Source organism: Nicotiana attenuata, chromosome 10 (assembly GCF_001879085.1).
Source record: "Nicotiana attenuata strain UT chromosome 10, NIATTr2, whole genome shotgun sequence".
In the NCBI taxonomy this organism is placed as follows: Eukaryota; Viridiplantae; Streptophyta; class Magnoliopsida; order Solanales; family Solanaceae; genus Nicotiana; species Nicotiana attenuata.
Genome location: NC_031998.1, coordinates 17,167,579 through 17,184,295, shown reverse-complemented (window position 1 = coordinate 17,184,295; position 16,717 = coordinate 17,167,579). Strand labels below are relative to the sequence as shown.

General features: G+C 39.8%; 2 protein-coding genes across 3 annotated transcripts; one reads left to right on the top strand and one right to left on the bottom strand.

Moving 5' to 3' along the window:
• Nucleotides 433-5,657, top strand: LOC109233082 (myb-like protein X). Of its 2 annotated transcripts, none has more exons than XM_019398841.1 (2): nucleotides 433-672; nucleotides 3,963-5,657. In XM_019398841.1, exon 2 carries the CDS (start codon nucleotides 4,001-4,003, stop codon nucleotides 5,450-5,452), a length of 1,452 nt encoding a protein of 483 aa, XP_019254386.1. In that variant the 5' UTR covers nucleotides 433-672; nucleotides 3,963-4,000; the 3' UTR covers nucleotides 5,453-5,657. The 2 variants fall into 2 exon arrangements, with proteins under 2 accessions (XP_019254386.1, XP_019254387.1); XM_019398842.1 differs by having other exon boundaries at nucleotides 452-672; nucleotides 3,986-5,657.
• Nucleotides 14,482-16,529, bottom strand: LOC109233081. The gene is made up of 2 exons (XM_019398840.1): nucleotides 15,828-16,529; nucleotides 14,482-15,439 (listed from the first exon to the last, which is right to left on the bottom strand). The coding sequence occupies exons 1-2, from the start codon at nucleotides 16,427-16,429 to the stop codon at nucleotides 14,734-14,736; spliced, it is 1,308 nt and encodes a 435-aa protein (XP_019254385.1). The 5' UTR covers nucleotides 16,430-16,529; the 3' UTR covers nucleotides 14,482-14,733.

The window sequence follows — 16,717 nt, the reverse complement described above, 5'->3', positions numbered from 1 at the left end:
AAAAAAAAAAAAAAAAGGACCCATAACACATGTTGGCTTTGCATGTGATCATGAATGTAACGCTCATTTATTTTTCTTTTTCTATTGTTGGTCTATCCACAAGAATTAATGATCCAGGAATTGAACTTTTGTTTATTCGAATAGATAATATTGCATATGACAAGAAAGCACTGAAGGATGCAATATAGGATCAATAATGTGGATAAAAATCTTGAAAGATTAAAATTAAAATCGCAACCTAGTTAAAAGAAGATGTTACTCTTTTTTAGTCTTTTTTCATCTGTTTAAAATTATGGTATGTAGAATTACTAGGTACTTGTAAATAAATTAAGGTGCACATAAAAAACAAATACTACTGATATTGTACGAAAACAAAGCCAGACCTACGACCCGCTCCATTTATAGTAAAAATACCCGAACCCGTCCAAAGTTGATCTCCCTCACTGTGCACACTACTAAGTACAGACTTTCTTTCTAGATCCGAATAAGAAAGAGAGACAGAAGAATTATAGAGAGAGAGATGTTGAAGGCCGCTTTATATTTCTCTTCATACCTACACTTAGACTATTTAAGGAAAACTCTTTGACTAAGATACAGTATTACTTTCCTTTTTCCCATTTCTTGACCTTGGAGTTTGGAACTAAGTTCTTTGCTTTCTGCTCCTTTTTTCAGGTATTTCTTTTCTTCTTTCCCTACTTTTTTTTTTCTGTTTCAAGGTCTATTTTTGAAGATTATTTCTTTCTTATTGTGTGGTTCTGTTGAGTGTTTGAATTTGTGCTACAACTAGTGTTAGCTCAATTCTGTTTCTGTGGATTACAAGTAGTGTGATGAATAATAGGAATATTAGTTGCTTGATACATAAAGTTTGATCTTTTTCTGGTAAATCGACTGCTTGTGCAAATGGGTTTGTGTAATTCAACGAGTAATTAAGTCTTTTGGGTGTAATGTTTCTTAGGTTGAAGTTCTCCTCTTGGACTAAATTTATTTGGGGTTTAAGTAGTTGGAATAATTGTCCTAGTCTAGTCATTACATTTATGGAGGTTGGTTTTTTGTTGGTAGGGTTTTTCCCTATATTAATCAACATTCCATATTCTGTGTTAATTCCTCAATTCCAGTAGTTAATTTAGGGAATCAAGAAATATACTTTTATAACTGTGACTATGGAGTAGTTTGATCCAATTTTCATTCGGGTCGACTCGCTATAGCATTGCAAGGATTATGAGAATTATGAATTTGATGCTAATTAAGACAACTTTCTTAGAAGTGGTTGAACAAAATATTGGGCCTTTTTTCCATGAAAGCTATCTCTCAGCACTTATCTTTTATGAATAGCATTATACAAGGACATGGAAGTGGCTGAACAAAAAAATTGTGCCTTTTTCCATGGAAGCCTTAGCACTTCTCTTTTACGAATGGAATTCGTAAAGGCCTCAATTGCGCTCGGTTTGCCTTTTCCCTCTTATTTTAATGAAGAAAACTTCACATTTTTGTTACTGGCATCATTAAAATTTAGGGTAAGCATATTCTTTTATCAGAGATTATGAGTAAGTATATTGTTTCCTATTTATCTCGATTAACTTTTTTTCCTTATTAAACTGGAACTAGTGGTTTAGTTGGATTATGATATAATATTATGGTCAATGCACCAATTTTTTTTGGAAATAACAAGTTAGTTTCCGTGCAGCGTGCACCTTGATGATGCGCCTAATATTATTTCCTTTCAAATGGATTGACTGAACTAGAATAGGTATTGCCCGGACAAACCATCTCAGAGATAATGATAATAAGGCATCACATGGAATTAGTTTCTTACACAAATTTGCAACCCGCCATTCTCTCTCCCCCTGTTTAGTTTTTCACTTCCCTTATCATAAGGAGGTGAGGTAGGATATCGTGATTACATCCCAAGTACAGCTGGTCTTCTTGCTTAGAAATATTTAGCCAGCCTATAGTTTACCATATATTATACCTAGTTGACAGTTGACTTCAGAAAAAAATAGATCACTGATTGTCAGCCTATGTGGTGCCATATGTCTGTCAGCTACATGGGAGCTGAAATAATTTAGACTTCTTAAACATGGCAGTCTCGCGCCTAATTTCCATATACTACTCCGTCCATTTCAATTTATGTGTTTTACTTTCCTTTTTAGTTTGTATAAAAAAGAATGTCTCGTTCTATATTAACTCTTTAACTACAACTTTCCACATGGCATATTTAAGTCCACTAGATTCAAGGGTTTTTTGGTACATTATACACATCGTTAGTTTAAGACCACAAGATCGAAAAGTCTTCTTTACTTTCTTACAGCTTGTTTGGATGGTTGTTCGTCGTTGTATAGTACTGTATTCTTTATCCCAAAACAATATTTGTTTTGATTGTTCATTAAAATTGGTTGTATTGTATTGTTAAATCAATCGTTCCGGAACAATAAAAAGTCCCATTTTTTGAAACAACCGATTTGGTGTGGTGGGATTGTTTCCTATTTTTCTTTCCAATTATGCCCTTACTCCACAATTCTATTTTACCCTTTGTCTTTTTTTCTATTTTAACTCGAAATCTCCAATCTATAACCTACTTTGTTTTTTTCCAGACCAATGTTAAAGGTGTTTTGCTGCCTTCTGTTTTATTTTTTCTCCTAATTTGCTTTTAACTCAATTCTAATTAGTTGTGCTCTTTTATTTTGCCTTCTTCTGTCTCGCTCCTTTGTTCTGCTTTCTTAAGGTATTTTGCCTTCTTCTGTTTTGTTTTTTTAAATTATTTTTATGCATAATTTTTGATAAATTTAATATTTAAACAATTGAGGGTATTTTAGTAAACTTATTACATTACGATACAGTCAAACCAAACAACAAAGTATTATTCAACAATAACAAACAATACAATCTATCCAAACATTGTATTCATAAAACAATACGATACAATACGATACGATACAATACAATACTTTATAAAACGATGGGGAACAATGATCCAAACAGAGTGTTAAACTCTGTGCCCAGTCAAACTAACACATAAAGTGAAACGGAAGGAGTACTTGAAACAGAACGATGTTTAGGCTCCTTAACAAGGTTTGCTGGTGCGGTGGGAAAGGAGGTTATGATATTGTAAAAGAGTCCTGTTGTTCTCCTTTTAGATTATAAAATAATTTAATAGCTTTGAGCTCCTTCACAGTATTCCTAGGCGAGCCCCTACTGATCACACTATTCCTGATAATTCTGTTTAAGCAACTCGAGTATGAACATTGTATCTTTCGAACCCGAGTGGGTTCTTTACTATATGGGGATCTACTACAGTGAACAAGTTAGGTAGGGGCTCTTTTGATATTGCGTTGTTGCTCTTCGATTAGGCAAACCAGTCCAACTGTGGCAGAACATTATGGCCTTAAAATTTTGGCCATATCATGTTGACTATATAGAGATTCAAACTATTGTCAGTTTTACTAACGTTTTGGGAAAGTCAAGTTCTGGAGGGATTGGTCACTAGTTATTTGTCAGGCACGAATAGATCTTGAAATGTCTATAGTTTTTCCTTTTGGTGAATTTAAACAGTTGATCCATCCTGATCTGGAAATGTATTCGCTACTTCCAAATGACTCCTCTCTTGTTAGGGATTCTCCTAATTGTTTGAGATACCTCTTTAGCCAAGAGATGTAAACACTAACATAAATTCCAGCTTTTTCAAAGTTTTCAATGTGAACAATGGTCCGCTGCTTCTTACAGCAAAAGTTTACTTTCTTAGCAAATCTAAAACTTAATATAATGGTAGATTCCATCAGCACTAGTTTCTCCAACCCACTAGCTAGCTTAAACCTGCCAAATGCATTGTATAAGCTGGAGACATTATATTATGCTCTGAATATATTTGACAGGTTGAGACCACGTTTTTTATTTGATTGATAACTAAATTGCCTTGAAGCTGTTGAGTAGTGCTTGAACTGATATGTAACTCTGCTTGTTGACAGATTCAATAACTCTTTGCATACAGGTAGTAAAACTCACCATGTACAAGCAGTCACCCAGTAGGAACCATAGATCCAAAGGAATCAAGCTTAAGCATGTTTTACAAATCTGTTTGTTGCTTGCTGTTTGCTTTTGGTTGATTTACCAGGTCAAGCACTCCCATGATAAAAAGAAAGAATTTGATGAAAATGATGCTAAGTTTCCCATAAAGACTGAAAGTAGCAATGAGCCTGTGAAATTTGGAAGGAAAGATCTCCAACCCCGGATTGAGGGATTTGATACAGTTAATGAGAAGCATAAAGACGAACCAGAAGATGAAACAGTGGAAGATGAAGAAGGGAATAAGCCTGAGGAAGAAGATCTAGAAGAGGAGAACAAGATTAAAGAGAAGAATGTTGAACACACAGAAGATGGAGAAGACGAGGTCAATGATCACGATCAAGAGAAGTCTGATGTAGAGGTGGATCAAGAAGAGGATATTGTTGATGAAGACAAGGAAAGAGGAGAAGATGATGAGAAGGAAACTGAAGAGAGAGATCCTGAAGTGAATGATAGTCAGATGGAGGAAGAGAATTTGTTGGAGGACCATGATCATGATGAGGATTCGAGCAGTTCGCATGAGGCGCGTGAAGAACATTATAAAGCAGATGATGCTTCAAGTGCAGTAACTCATGATACAGTCATAACAACCACTGAAAATGATAGTGGTAAGATAGAAAAAGAAGCAGAACATGCTGCTGAAGTGACGAGTGAAGTTGGTGTTAATAACAGTATGCAGATCAATACTGGCCAAAACACAACAGCAGACGTTAAAGCAGATGGAGAAGGCAGTCCTCCAAACACAACAAACAGTGAAGAAAAGCATGATGATCCAATCTCATCCACTGCTACAGATGCTTCGGTTTCAAATTCCACAATAACAGAAGGATTAACGGATAACTCTGGATCGAGAACCCACTCGACAGAAGTGAGCACACAGATGCATGATATATCTCTACAGAATGGAACCCAGGCAGTTACTCAAGAATATAATGCTACTGTAGAGGACACAACTTCTGGAGGTTCCAGCCTATCAATTAGTTCTTCACAGCAAAGAAGCAACCCTACAGATATGGCGGATAATCAACTTGTTTCTAATTTATCATTTTCTTCTAAAAACGATGGGGTAGACTCAACCCCGGTAGATTCTTTGAACGTGTCTGGTGATACGGAGTCTTCTCTGGCTGAAAAAGTCATCCGGGGTAATGCAACTGTTGAAGCAGTAGATAACAATGTGACTGAGGTTGAGAATACAGATACTAGTGATGAAAATGGAACTACTGATGAAGGCGTGGATGCTTCAATTTCTGAGAATTTGGGAGAAGTTCAAGATGATCCGATTGATACTTCTGACTCGTCCACCCACTTGGAAGAGAAACATATCCGCACGGACTTGGAAACTCTTCCTGAAATACAAACTGAAGGAAACATGGAAGATGCTGCAGCAGAGTGAAACTGTAAAATTAGAGGGTAGTGTGTTTAGTTTTGGTGATAAGAAATTCACATTTTTCGTTTTTTATTTTATTTTGACGAATGTGCAAATTTTAAAAGTTGTTATAGACTACGTGAATGTTGCTAGCAAAATATAGGCAAGAGTGAAAGGTTCAATTTGTATAATCGTTTCTAGCCTCTTATATTACCAGTGTGTGTTCCATCTCGCTTTTATCTTTTTCGATCCTGGTAATGATTGTGCTTCTCTTAAAACCCTTGTGTTGAATCCCACATCGTATCTCACATCGGTAGGATGTGGATCGTCTTGGGCAATCCTCACCTCATCATCAATTAGCTTTTGGGGTTGAGTTAGGCCAAAGATACATTTATCAACTTGTGCAGTATATTGAAGCAGAGATGATGCTATGTGTTGAATTAGTGGCTAAAAGATTGAAAGTACTAGCTTCTCAAAGTAACCATGAACCTATTAGTTTCAAAATGGAAATGAAAGGTCATTTAAGGGCTAAGTTCAGCTATAGCCAATGTGCTAGAATCCTAAAACCGAGCTGCTTAAATATTGCAGGTGTCACATTAAGTTGACAGTCGCAAATTCAGTTATCTAAGACATGGTCATTTGTCACGCTCTAAAGAGGTCGGCCCAACAAAAAAGCGGACCCGAGTGATAAATCTCTCCTATAACACTTGTGAAGCAAAAACAATTATACGGGAGAAATTAAAAAAGGAAAACTTACACAAATGTCCCAAATAAATCTCAACTTACTAACCTCTAGCCATTAGTCATAGACTTACCAAAACTAGCCAACAAAAATTAAAAAATCAAATAATAGGGTTCTTTCTCTCAAAGAATCACATGAAAAAATCACCTTCCATATTTTTAAGCGTGATTAGCAACATTAGATACAAGACGGAAAGGAAATTTCACGGACAGGGTAGCAAATAAGGTGATGAAATACAAAAATCTATACAATATTCCAAAAATCTAAACAAAAAAGGAACTTTTTCAATGGGTATAGTTGAAATTCATTGAAAGTATATAGATAAGTCAATATACAAAATTTGTGGAAGATTGGAGGTGATTTGGACTGGTTTTGTATCAAAATTTGTAATTAAATCGAGTTCAAAAAAGTCTTCTGCGACACATGTATCAAACAAGTATCACGCATGTATCTCACACACAAGTATACATGTGATGACAATTGATACAATATGATATATATGTGATACACAGTGTGATACACATATCATTTTTTTTCATGTTCAGCTTTTATTTCGAATTTTTAGTTCAAACCACCTCAAAACTTCACCAAATCATCCCAAAACTGAGATTCAAGCTCCTTACTGCACTACTTTTTTTTTTCTATCTTTTTTTCATTCTATTCTTCAACCTAGATAAGTAATAGGGTGAAACTAATGGATCGACCATTTGCTCATTTGTCCATGGAGTCCAACATTACTGAATCAAACTTCATTCCTTCCCATACTTCATTTTTCTGTCATCTGATCATTTCAAATACCCATACTCTTGAATATTTAATAGGATGACAAGGTAGAAGCATTATCAATTTAGTAATATACACGTCAATATAAAGAATTTTTTATATTATCAGGTCAAGCGAAAAAATATCTACAGAAAGTAAGCATGTGAGCAGCTATAACAGGTCAAAACTAATATTTCTAACACTAATGACGATGTATATTGTATAGGTCAAAATCTGACCGTAGTAATGGACCAAGCTGGGACCTCGCCCATGTGGTGAAATAACGAAAAGCACCACGAGCAATCCCAGTCAAATCATTGACAGTGTATGACAAGTAAAGGTGGTATTCGAATAACGCCGAAAAAGGCCGTCATGCGAAAGTACATTGGTCAAAGAACACAGTTAGACTCCAAGAACTATATATAGAAGGGAATTCTCAGGAAAAAGGGGGCGGGACTTTTTCCTTTCTATTTTTTCTCCTATAGTCTCTTCTGGTGAAAGATGTGAACTATTTCTTTTCTTCCCCGGATCAAGGATGAGATTGTAACATCAATAAATTAAGAGTGTTCTATTTTCCAATCATGATCTCTCTATATACTTTTAGATCTGAAGTTAATTATGCTTGGTTAAGATTTATCCTTTTTCTCATCATTAATTGATTCAATTATAAGGCTCAACACTTTTTGGTCGAACAATATGGCACCGTCTGTGGGGATTTCTTAACCAAATTCTTTAGTTTCCTTCAAATCCAAAATCGGTGAAACATGATCACCACCAAGAAGAATGGTAAGTAAACCTCACGTGCTAATCTGGATCATGATGCAACACACAAGCAGAAGTTATAGCCAACATCCACGCAAATCCCACAGGAGGAGAACGAGCACATCCTGCCCTACTCTAACACCCTCCCCCGCACACCGGGTGGTCCACGAATAAGCTAAGGCGAACCCAACCCACACGGAGCTAGAGCACAAAAAGAGGGGGAAAGAGAGCCGAATACGGCCACCGAGTTTAGAAACCACCATCCCATCAGCCATTTAAATGCCAGGCAGAGCGAGCAACGCTATAAGTCTACCCTCGTTCACCAATTCATCGGATCGAGGTAAGGAAAATATCATTGTGTTTCACCTTCTGTTGCTTGCCTAAACAGGGATACAAGCGCCGCGCGGGCAAACAAGCAAAGGAACATCTCAACTAGAAAATGGAAAACTACTACAAAATAACTGGAATATCGCCCAACTGACACCCCAACTTCTGGAAAATGACGCCCCTTAAGTCGAACTCTCTCTCCTTCACCCAGGTGTTGTCCCAATAAGGTTTTCCCGGGGAGGTTATCGAGTCGACTAGGGGGACGTCACCGAAGTTCAAAGTATAATACATCGCCTCGCATGCCAATGGCACCTCCAGACCGGAAGACGAAAGGACTAGACGGGGAAACTCCAATACACGCATAAAACGAACGTGAGCAAAATAACAACGTTTTATACCCTCCGACATCACTCTCTCCGATGCAAACAAAATCAATCGAACTAGGACTCACCCAGGAAACGTAGAGGTTGAGCAAAACCGGGACTCCTCTAGGGGACACCCGAAACTCTTAAAAAGAAAAACTGGGACTCATAACGGGTTAATATTTCGACCAGCTCGAAATAACACCTCTACGGCCAAGGGCCATCGCCAAAAAAGAAGAGCTCGACCTCGTTCGAACTGCAACGGGTTAATATTTCGACCAGCTCGAAATAACACCTCTACGGCCAAGGTCCATCGCCAAATAAGACAAGTTCGACCTCGTTCGAGCCCAATAATGTCTTTGTAGCTATCGGCCGCCGTCGTGCCTTTTTCCTTCTACTTATTAAAAATTTGATTTCGCTACAAACTTCAAGTTCGACCTCGCTCGGATACGTATATAAAAAAAAACCGACTTCGCGGCTATTTAAGACGGTTTAATGCCACGCGAACGACTCAAGTCAAGACTAACTTCGTCTAAAACAGCGAAATTATATCAACTCATTTGAGTCAAAGGCGAATCTGCTTAAAGCAATAAGTCACCAACTCAATTCCGCCCCAAATAGGAGAATCAAATGAGACTCCATTCGGAGTCACGATGAAGTCCCACTCAGTCCGGTTAAAATTGGTTTCCCTGAAAAATCAAGAATCCACCATGCGAAGATTCGAACATTTACGCCAGAGATGTAAAGCAAAAGGGGAAGAGATACAAAAGACGTACAACGATGAAAGCTCCTTTATTTAAAACAGTTGTGCAAATAGTTGCAGGTTATACACGGCTAAAACCAGTCCAGTACAAAATAAAATTAAAAAAAGAAGAAAAAGACAACAACGACAAACAAGAAAAAACAACAAAGATAACTTATTTACTCGGCGCCATCACCGCCGTCCTCCGGTGTCGCGGGATCATAACTACAGTTAACACGAGCCTCTCGTGCCTTCGCACGAACTCCTTCATAAGCGGCCTCAGAAACATTGCCCGCTTCCCACAAACTCTTGTATATGTCCCACTGGGCTTCGGCATGAACCCAAAGTTCGTGCAAATGGCGAGGAACAGCGGCGGAGGAGGATTCAACTTGGGCCAATAATTGTGCCTTTTCGGCCTCAAGAACTGCAACCCGATCTCCCAAAGTTGAAGCTTCCCGGTCAATGTCGCCAATACGCTCTTCGAGCCTCGCCTCCCTGACAGTTATCGTCGCCCTCTCAGACTCCTGCTCGGATTGAAGGACACGGATAGCGTCCTCTAAATCCGCCGCCTTGGCCGAAGCTGCTGCCCAAGCACTCTCGACACTCTCCAACTCGGAGACCTTTCTCTCTAACTCGGCTAATTTCCCCATCCACTCTGCGCTCAAAGCCTCGACTCTGGTGGCATTAAGATCCAACTCGGACTGCAACGACCGCACCTTCGCCTGAAGATGCTCACACTCTGCGGCGACCCCTTTGCCCGATTCAAGTTCTTCGTCCTTTACACGAAGTTGCTCCTCGAGCTCACTATTCCTGCGAATAGCCTGCATCAGCTCCTGATCCCTATTCCCCAGTTCCTCACCAAGAGATCGATCACCAGCGTTCGCCCTCAGCCGCTCGTGCATCTCACAGCACTTGTTGCGGTAGCGCCGGTATTTCTCCAACATCATCAGAAAAATTTTGGCCCGGGTGTCGGCCCCGGAACACTTTCAATCTCCACCATGTACGTCTGAAAGACGAAAATAGTTGGTAAAGGCCAAGGCCACCAAAAATAAAAGGAACGCAAAAAGAAAGAAGAAAGACTTACCCTCAGGCCCATAGCAGCCACTTCGTGCATCAAATCGACGTCGCGAACGTCCCTAAGAGCCTCACACTCGGCGACAGAGCACAAAAGGTCAAACTGCAGTACCAAGTCCTCCGTGTCTCCCAGAAGGTTAATCTCTGACGAGATTTCGAGTATACGGGTCGGGCCTCTCGCATGAACCACCGTACGAGTAAGGCCTTCCTCGAACATCCTGACATCATCAGGATCAAGATTGGATTCAGATTCGTAGTCATCGACCACGACACCTTTTCCCCTTTCTACGGCCGAGGAAGAAGCATGACCTAGTCCGGAAGATGAAGGCCCGCCCAAAGTAGCAACAGCGGCCTCGGGATTCCGACCCCCCGCCGCAGTAGTCTGTTGGTCAATCATAACTGTCGGAGTCTCTGTCGATGGGTTGGTCACGGTAACCGGCTCTACCTCTGCAGATGGGTTAGCATCGTCCCCCATCTCAGACTCGATCGAGGGGATGCCACCTTCTGAACATACCACGACTGAAGGAGCCATTTCGAACTCCACTCGTCGTCTCTTTGACGGTCCTTCCCCGTCCTCAGCACGGGAAGATTCCCCCGTTGAGCAGGTAGTAGGGGTCGGGGCCCCAGATTGAGGAACAGTTTCTGTGCACACAGCTACGGCCGTAGATTCAACTTGAGCAGCCCTTGCCATAGGTCGGACAATAGACCTTGGTACGGGCCGAGCAGAAGATGTCGGTTGACGAAATGCAAGCGGAGGAGCCCTCGCCCTTCGCACTCTCCCTAATGACGATAAAAGTCGTATAAGCAACAAAGCCAAATTGCAAAGTGGAAAACAGGAATTGCGGCAAGACTACTTACCAGTAAGGGGCTTACGTCCATATTTCTCATAGAAGGACGACCATTCGCGAACTCCCACCATATGAGGAAGAATGGCATTCACCCATTCACGGATATCGTCAACAGGCGCAGGGGGTAGTCTCGCGGCTGCAAAAGCAAAAATAATTCAATACAGCCCAAAGAAGTACGGTCGACTATCATTCCGACAAAAGATAAACTTACGTGCGAAGTTGCATTTTTCGGGGAAACCCGCAGAATCCGCCGCAAGGTGCTCGATCTGCACATAGAAATAGTTCTCGTAGAAACAACGATTGGCCCTATCGTCCATCTTTACCACCAGGCTTTTCGTCCCTCGATGGCGCATGTGGATCATCGTGCCTCAAATAAGTTGAGGGGCAAAAATATTGAGCATGTGTCTCAGAGTAATCTCCCCACGGCGAGCTCCGCGTATTTGAGTAGCATGAGGAACAACTTATATAAATACGACGAAAGTTGAACCGGGCACACCTTGTAGAAACGGCAGAAGTCCATCACCAAGGGAGGGAGCGGAAGCGTATACCCAACAATAAAAGGGTATGCGTAGAACGCACAATATCCTGGGCGGTCGAAGTGTATAATATCGTCTCCCACTGCCGGCAGCATCTCTACGTGGTGCGGAATCCCCCACCTGGCCTTCAACTCCACAATCGCCGCTTCATTCATAACAGAGGAAACAGGTTCCGATTCCTCTCCGGCAGGGCTGTTGAAATCGGTCCACGGCTTCCCTGGACGAGGCAATATTTCGGCCGCCATTGGAACCTCTTCATCCTCTACTATTTCTACTCCTCTGGGAGTAAGAACATCAGTTTTCGGCGCCGGAATTGCAGCAAGATTGTCAGTGCGGGAAGAAGTACCAGCCATTTATCCCGATTGAACAGAATGAATAAACAAAGGAAGTAAGGGGGAAGACGATGATGTCAATTTCCGGCCAACAAGAGAGAATCGAAAACTTGAAGTATCGGGGAGGATGGAAATTCGCAAAATTCTTTTGATAAATCAAAAAAAGCGTGCCAATGAGAATGGTGTTTCCCCTATTTATAGGGACATAAATGGCCCGAGCGGGAAACCAAAGAGTCGCCAATCAAAACTGACAGGGCATGAAACGGTTCAATCCTCGGGGAACGTGTGTCATAATGGCAGTAACTGCAGACGACGTTCCAAATCAACACAACGTTTCAAGTCCGAATGGACAGGACGATCCAAAGGCATCGTTAAAGCGTTGTGCCATCGCCTCGATCTAAATCGCCTCGTTCAAAGCATGAACAGTCAGATTTCTCCTAACCTTCGAATCTACAGAGTCCGCCTGCCGAGCCCACCAAGGGATGACCTTGACGGACGGAGGGACTAACTGTATAGGTCAAAATCTGACCGTAGTGGTCGACCAAGCTGGGACCTCGCCCATGTGGCGAATTAACGAAAAGCAACACGACCAATCCCAATCAAATCATCGACAGTGCATGACAAGTAAAGGTGGTATTCGAATAACGCCGAAAAAGGCCGTCATGCGAAAGTACATTGGTCAAAGAACACAGTAAGACTCCAAGAACTATATATAGAAGGAAATTCTCAGGAAAAAGGGGGCGGGACTTTTTCCTTTCTATTTTTTCTCCTATAGTCTCTTCTGGTGAAAGATGTAAACTATTTCTTTTCGTCCCCGGATCAAGTATGAGATTGTAACATCAATAAATTAAGAGTGTTCTATTTTCCAATCATGATCCCTCTATATACTTTTAGATCTAAAGTCAATTATGCTTGGTAAGATTTACTCTTTTTCTCATCATTAATTGATTCAATCATAAGGCTCAACACTTTTTGGTCGAACATATATAACTTAAACTCTATCTATAATATTCCCGACATCAAACATACATAGTGATAATCAAATATTCGTAGTCAGTGGCGGAGTCACGTTATAGCAAGGGGTGTCAACTAACACCCCTTCGTGGGAAAAATATACTATGTAGATAGGTTCAAAAAGAAATTATATGCAATATATTATATGTTGACTCCCTCTGATTTTTCTTGTATGTTTATATTTATATGTTTTGACATCTCTTAATGAAAATCCTGACTTTGCTTACAATACGTAGTTTAAAAAACGAGGACACAGCAGGCGTGGTGCGAGCACTGAGCATGCTGTGCTTTTTGGATTTGCATAAGCTGTACTGAGACAAGGTAACAATTAGTCAAATAGCTCAGGTGAAATACAAGTAAAAGATTAAGGATTTTATCCTTGCTGTTCCCAGCTCTCTATTATTTCGTCCCACACCCATGTGAGAATTCAATAAAAAAGAAGAAAGAAACAAATTAGACAATCACCCAAAAATGGGTTGTTCTACACCAATAAACATTATCAAAAACAGATAAATTTCCACATATTACAGCCATGTCTTAATTCTTATCCTCCCAAGTTCTTTCACACGTGTACTGCTAAATGATGCAAATAAAATGGACTAGTTTAATCGACACGCCGTACTCATTTGATTAATTTGAATTGCTATTATAATAAGACATGTATTTGCCAAGATCCAAAGCCACCTGATGCCTAATGTATGCCAGCCTAGAAACCATATACATTGGATTCCTACCAAGAAAAGCGACAAATATCAACCTACTTTGGATTCCCATTTCCTGTCCCCAACTTCATTCCTTAAAAACAAAACGCAATTTCTTTGTTAAAGTCTACATTTTGTGTACTCTTTTGGGTTAACGAAGGCAATTAATCAATAATGATTCGTGCAACAATAATAATAATTATAATTATGTTTCAATTTAAGCAAGGTGATGTTGACTTTATAAATTTTCACTGTCCATAAATTTACTGTGCTAACCATCAACTTAAGGCAATTCTTTATTTTTTTAATCCATGCTTGAAATTGACAATATGAAAGCCTACAATGCTACATATACGGCGTTTGACGGGAACCGTTTTTTTTTTTTTTGAAAGTTTTACCCAATAATACTCATACTAATGTCACTCATTCAAAAAGAGAATGTTAAAAACAAGTCAGATTCATGGAAGGTAGGTCAAAAATCATTACTACATTATCTTATCAATGTACTAAAATATTAAAGGCTCGTTGGGTACGAGAGATGAATATAATTAATTTCGAATTTAAATTTAAAATGAAATAACCTCGGGTTTAGTCGGGATAAAGTCGCAGTATATATTAATTTCGAAAATAATTATATCAAAATTATAGTATTATTTTTATCTTTATGTGAGGGTGAAAATAACAATCCGAAATAATTAATCCTGGAAAACTTGTTTACCAATCAAACGATCCCTAAGTTTTAATGAAAGTAAGTACTTGATATATACGAGCACATGTAACTTTTTATTACTAGTTTCGAAAATATTTTGATAAATTTACACAAGATACTCAATGTCACACATCCAAAACAGGAATGTTAAAATGAGTGAGATTCATAATGCAAGTTCAAAATCATTATATTACAATTCAATCAATAAATACATCCATAAAGGGGAAGAAAAAGGAACTCAAACGAAACAGTTGTCTTAGCACTGTACACTCAAGAAAGGTAATGTAATAAATAGACAAAAAAGAAAGCCAGCTAAAAACTGCTGTCAGTTAGTTAATTAGCAAAAATCAAACTGAAACCCGAAGCAACCCATTTGAGCATTACGACCCGACCCGTTTCACCATAATTCTTGATCTTGCTGCCTCAATTCTTTCCGAAGCTTCTGAGAAAATGACCGACAAGCATCCATACTTAGATCCATGGCAGCTGCCAACGCCACAAAAGCCGCAGCATCCTCCGCACAGCTCACGTGCTGCACCCCTACTTCCACCTCCGGTTGGCTGCATTTTCCGTCACCTCCTACCGTCGACGACATCACGAACCCTCTGTACAGCAGATGCGCCCATGAACCGGATCCGGGTTGTGACCCGAAGTCAGACCCGGATCCGGATCCAGAACTTAAGTCGAAGCTGCTGTTGGGACTAGTCAACGGGGTCGTTCCGTTGACGATGTCTATGCCGATTTTGCCACCCTTTTTTGTGCTGATTGTAGAATTGACTAATGTAATGGCGTCGGTGGCTCCGTCGGGAATGATCTCGAAGCGGTAGCCAAGCTCGCCGTTACTTTCTCGCCACGCTTCGAGGCGACCCCATGGCTTCCATGTGTTGTCACCGGGTCGGAGTATGAGCCAGGATCCGGGATTTGACTTGCTGACCCGGTCCGAACCTTGTGAAGGGACGAATGGAGTCACCATTGATGCTGCTGCTACGGGTGAACCCGATAAATCATGGACTGTAATTGACCATCCTTTTCGTTCTTTTACGGGTGTCTCTTTATCAGAACTAAAACAGCTTGTTGATGTACTTGGTTCTGATAGTGACGATCTGTACATAATAACAAATTCATATTAGATAACCCCTTTTCAATAACCAAAAACCCATTCAATAATCGGTAAAGATAATCAAGAAATGTTAGTTATCCAGGCTGATTGATTGCTTATTTTTAAAAAGTTAAGTTAAAGCATATGAGCCAATCAATCAAAAACGATAGAGTACACTATTTAGTTTTTTGATATTGTCAACGACTTAGTAAGGTAGCTAATTAGACAAAGACTTGGTTTTTTATGAACTGAATTGAATACTAGTATATGGAACCTTATGTACCCTAATTCAAGATCTAAAAAGTGGTCAAAACATGTTGCGTGCAATCAAACGGTTAAGACAAAATCAAATTATTTTTACAGAAAAAAAAAAAAGGATTAATTAAACAAACCTGGATCTCAAGTTCCGGTCACCAGAGTTTCTGAAACTGAACTTGCAAGTAAAAACCGGTTGCTTGTTTTTGCCATTGACTTGAAAAACTTGTGGACTACACTCAGGTTCTCCATCAAACTGAAAAACAAATCTTGGGTCAGGTTCAGCTCTCACGTTCAAATTCAATTCTGCAGTAGACGACGACCCACCAACAGAAACCCATCCATTCTTAATAACAACTCCTCTATGCCCAATATTCTCAAAACTCTTCAAATCCAATGGGACTAAAACACTGCCCAATAGCTTCCCACCGTTGAAACACCCAAAACCCATATTGTCCCCATATATTTCAATCTTTAAACTACAGGGTTTTCCTCTACTATTTGATTTGTCAACGAGTTTCACAAGCTCTGACTTACTGAAGTTAAAACAAGCATGGATTCTGTTGTCCAAGATTGCATCTTTTTCTTGAATAAACGCTGGGATTGTTGTACTTTGTGTCAAGAAACCTTTAAGCTTGATTTTACAGTCAAAAGTCGAAGTGGGTGGTGGTTTTGCTTCAGCCGGGAACTTTAAGGCTAAACTTCCGATCACAATACGCACGAAAGGACATGGATCCATTAGTCCTTTCGTATTTTGGTGTTAATAGAGAAAGAAGAAAGAATCACAAGATGGGAATTTTAGGGAAGAAAGTGGAATTGACGGTAAGCATATATATATATAAATAAATAATATTAATAGAGTAGTAGGAGTATTAACTAAGTGCATAGGCGTGCGTGCGGAATGAGCTGTGGGCACGTACGCATAGAAGGTGCGCCAGCAAGGAGCATCTCTGTTCTCTCTGTCAATTAATCAAGCATTTGGTGTGCCTAAAGGCTCTAAACTTGTCTTTTTCCCAAAGTGCTCTAT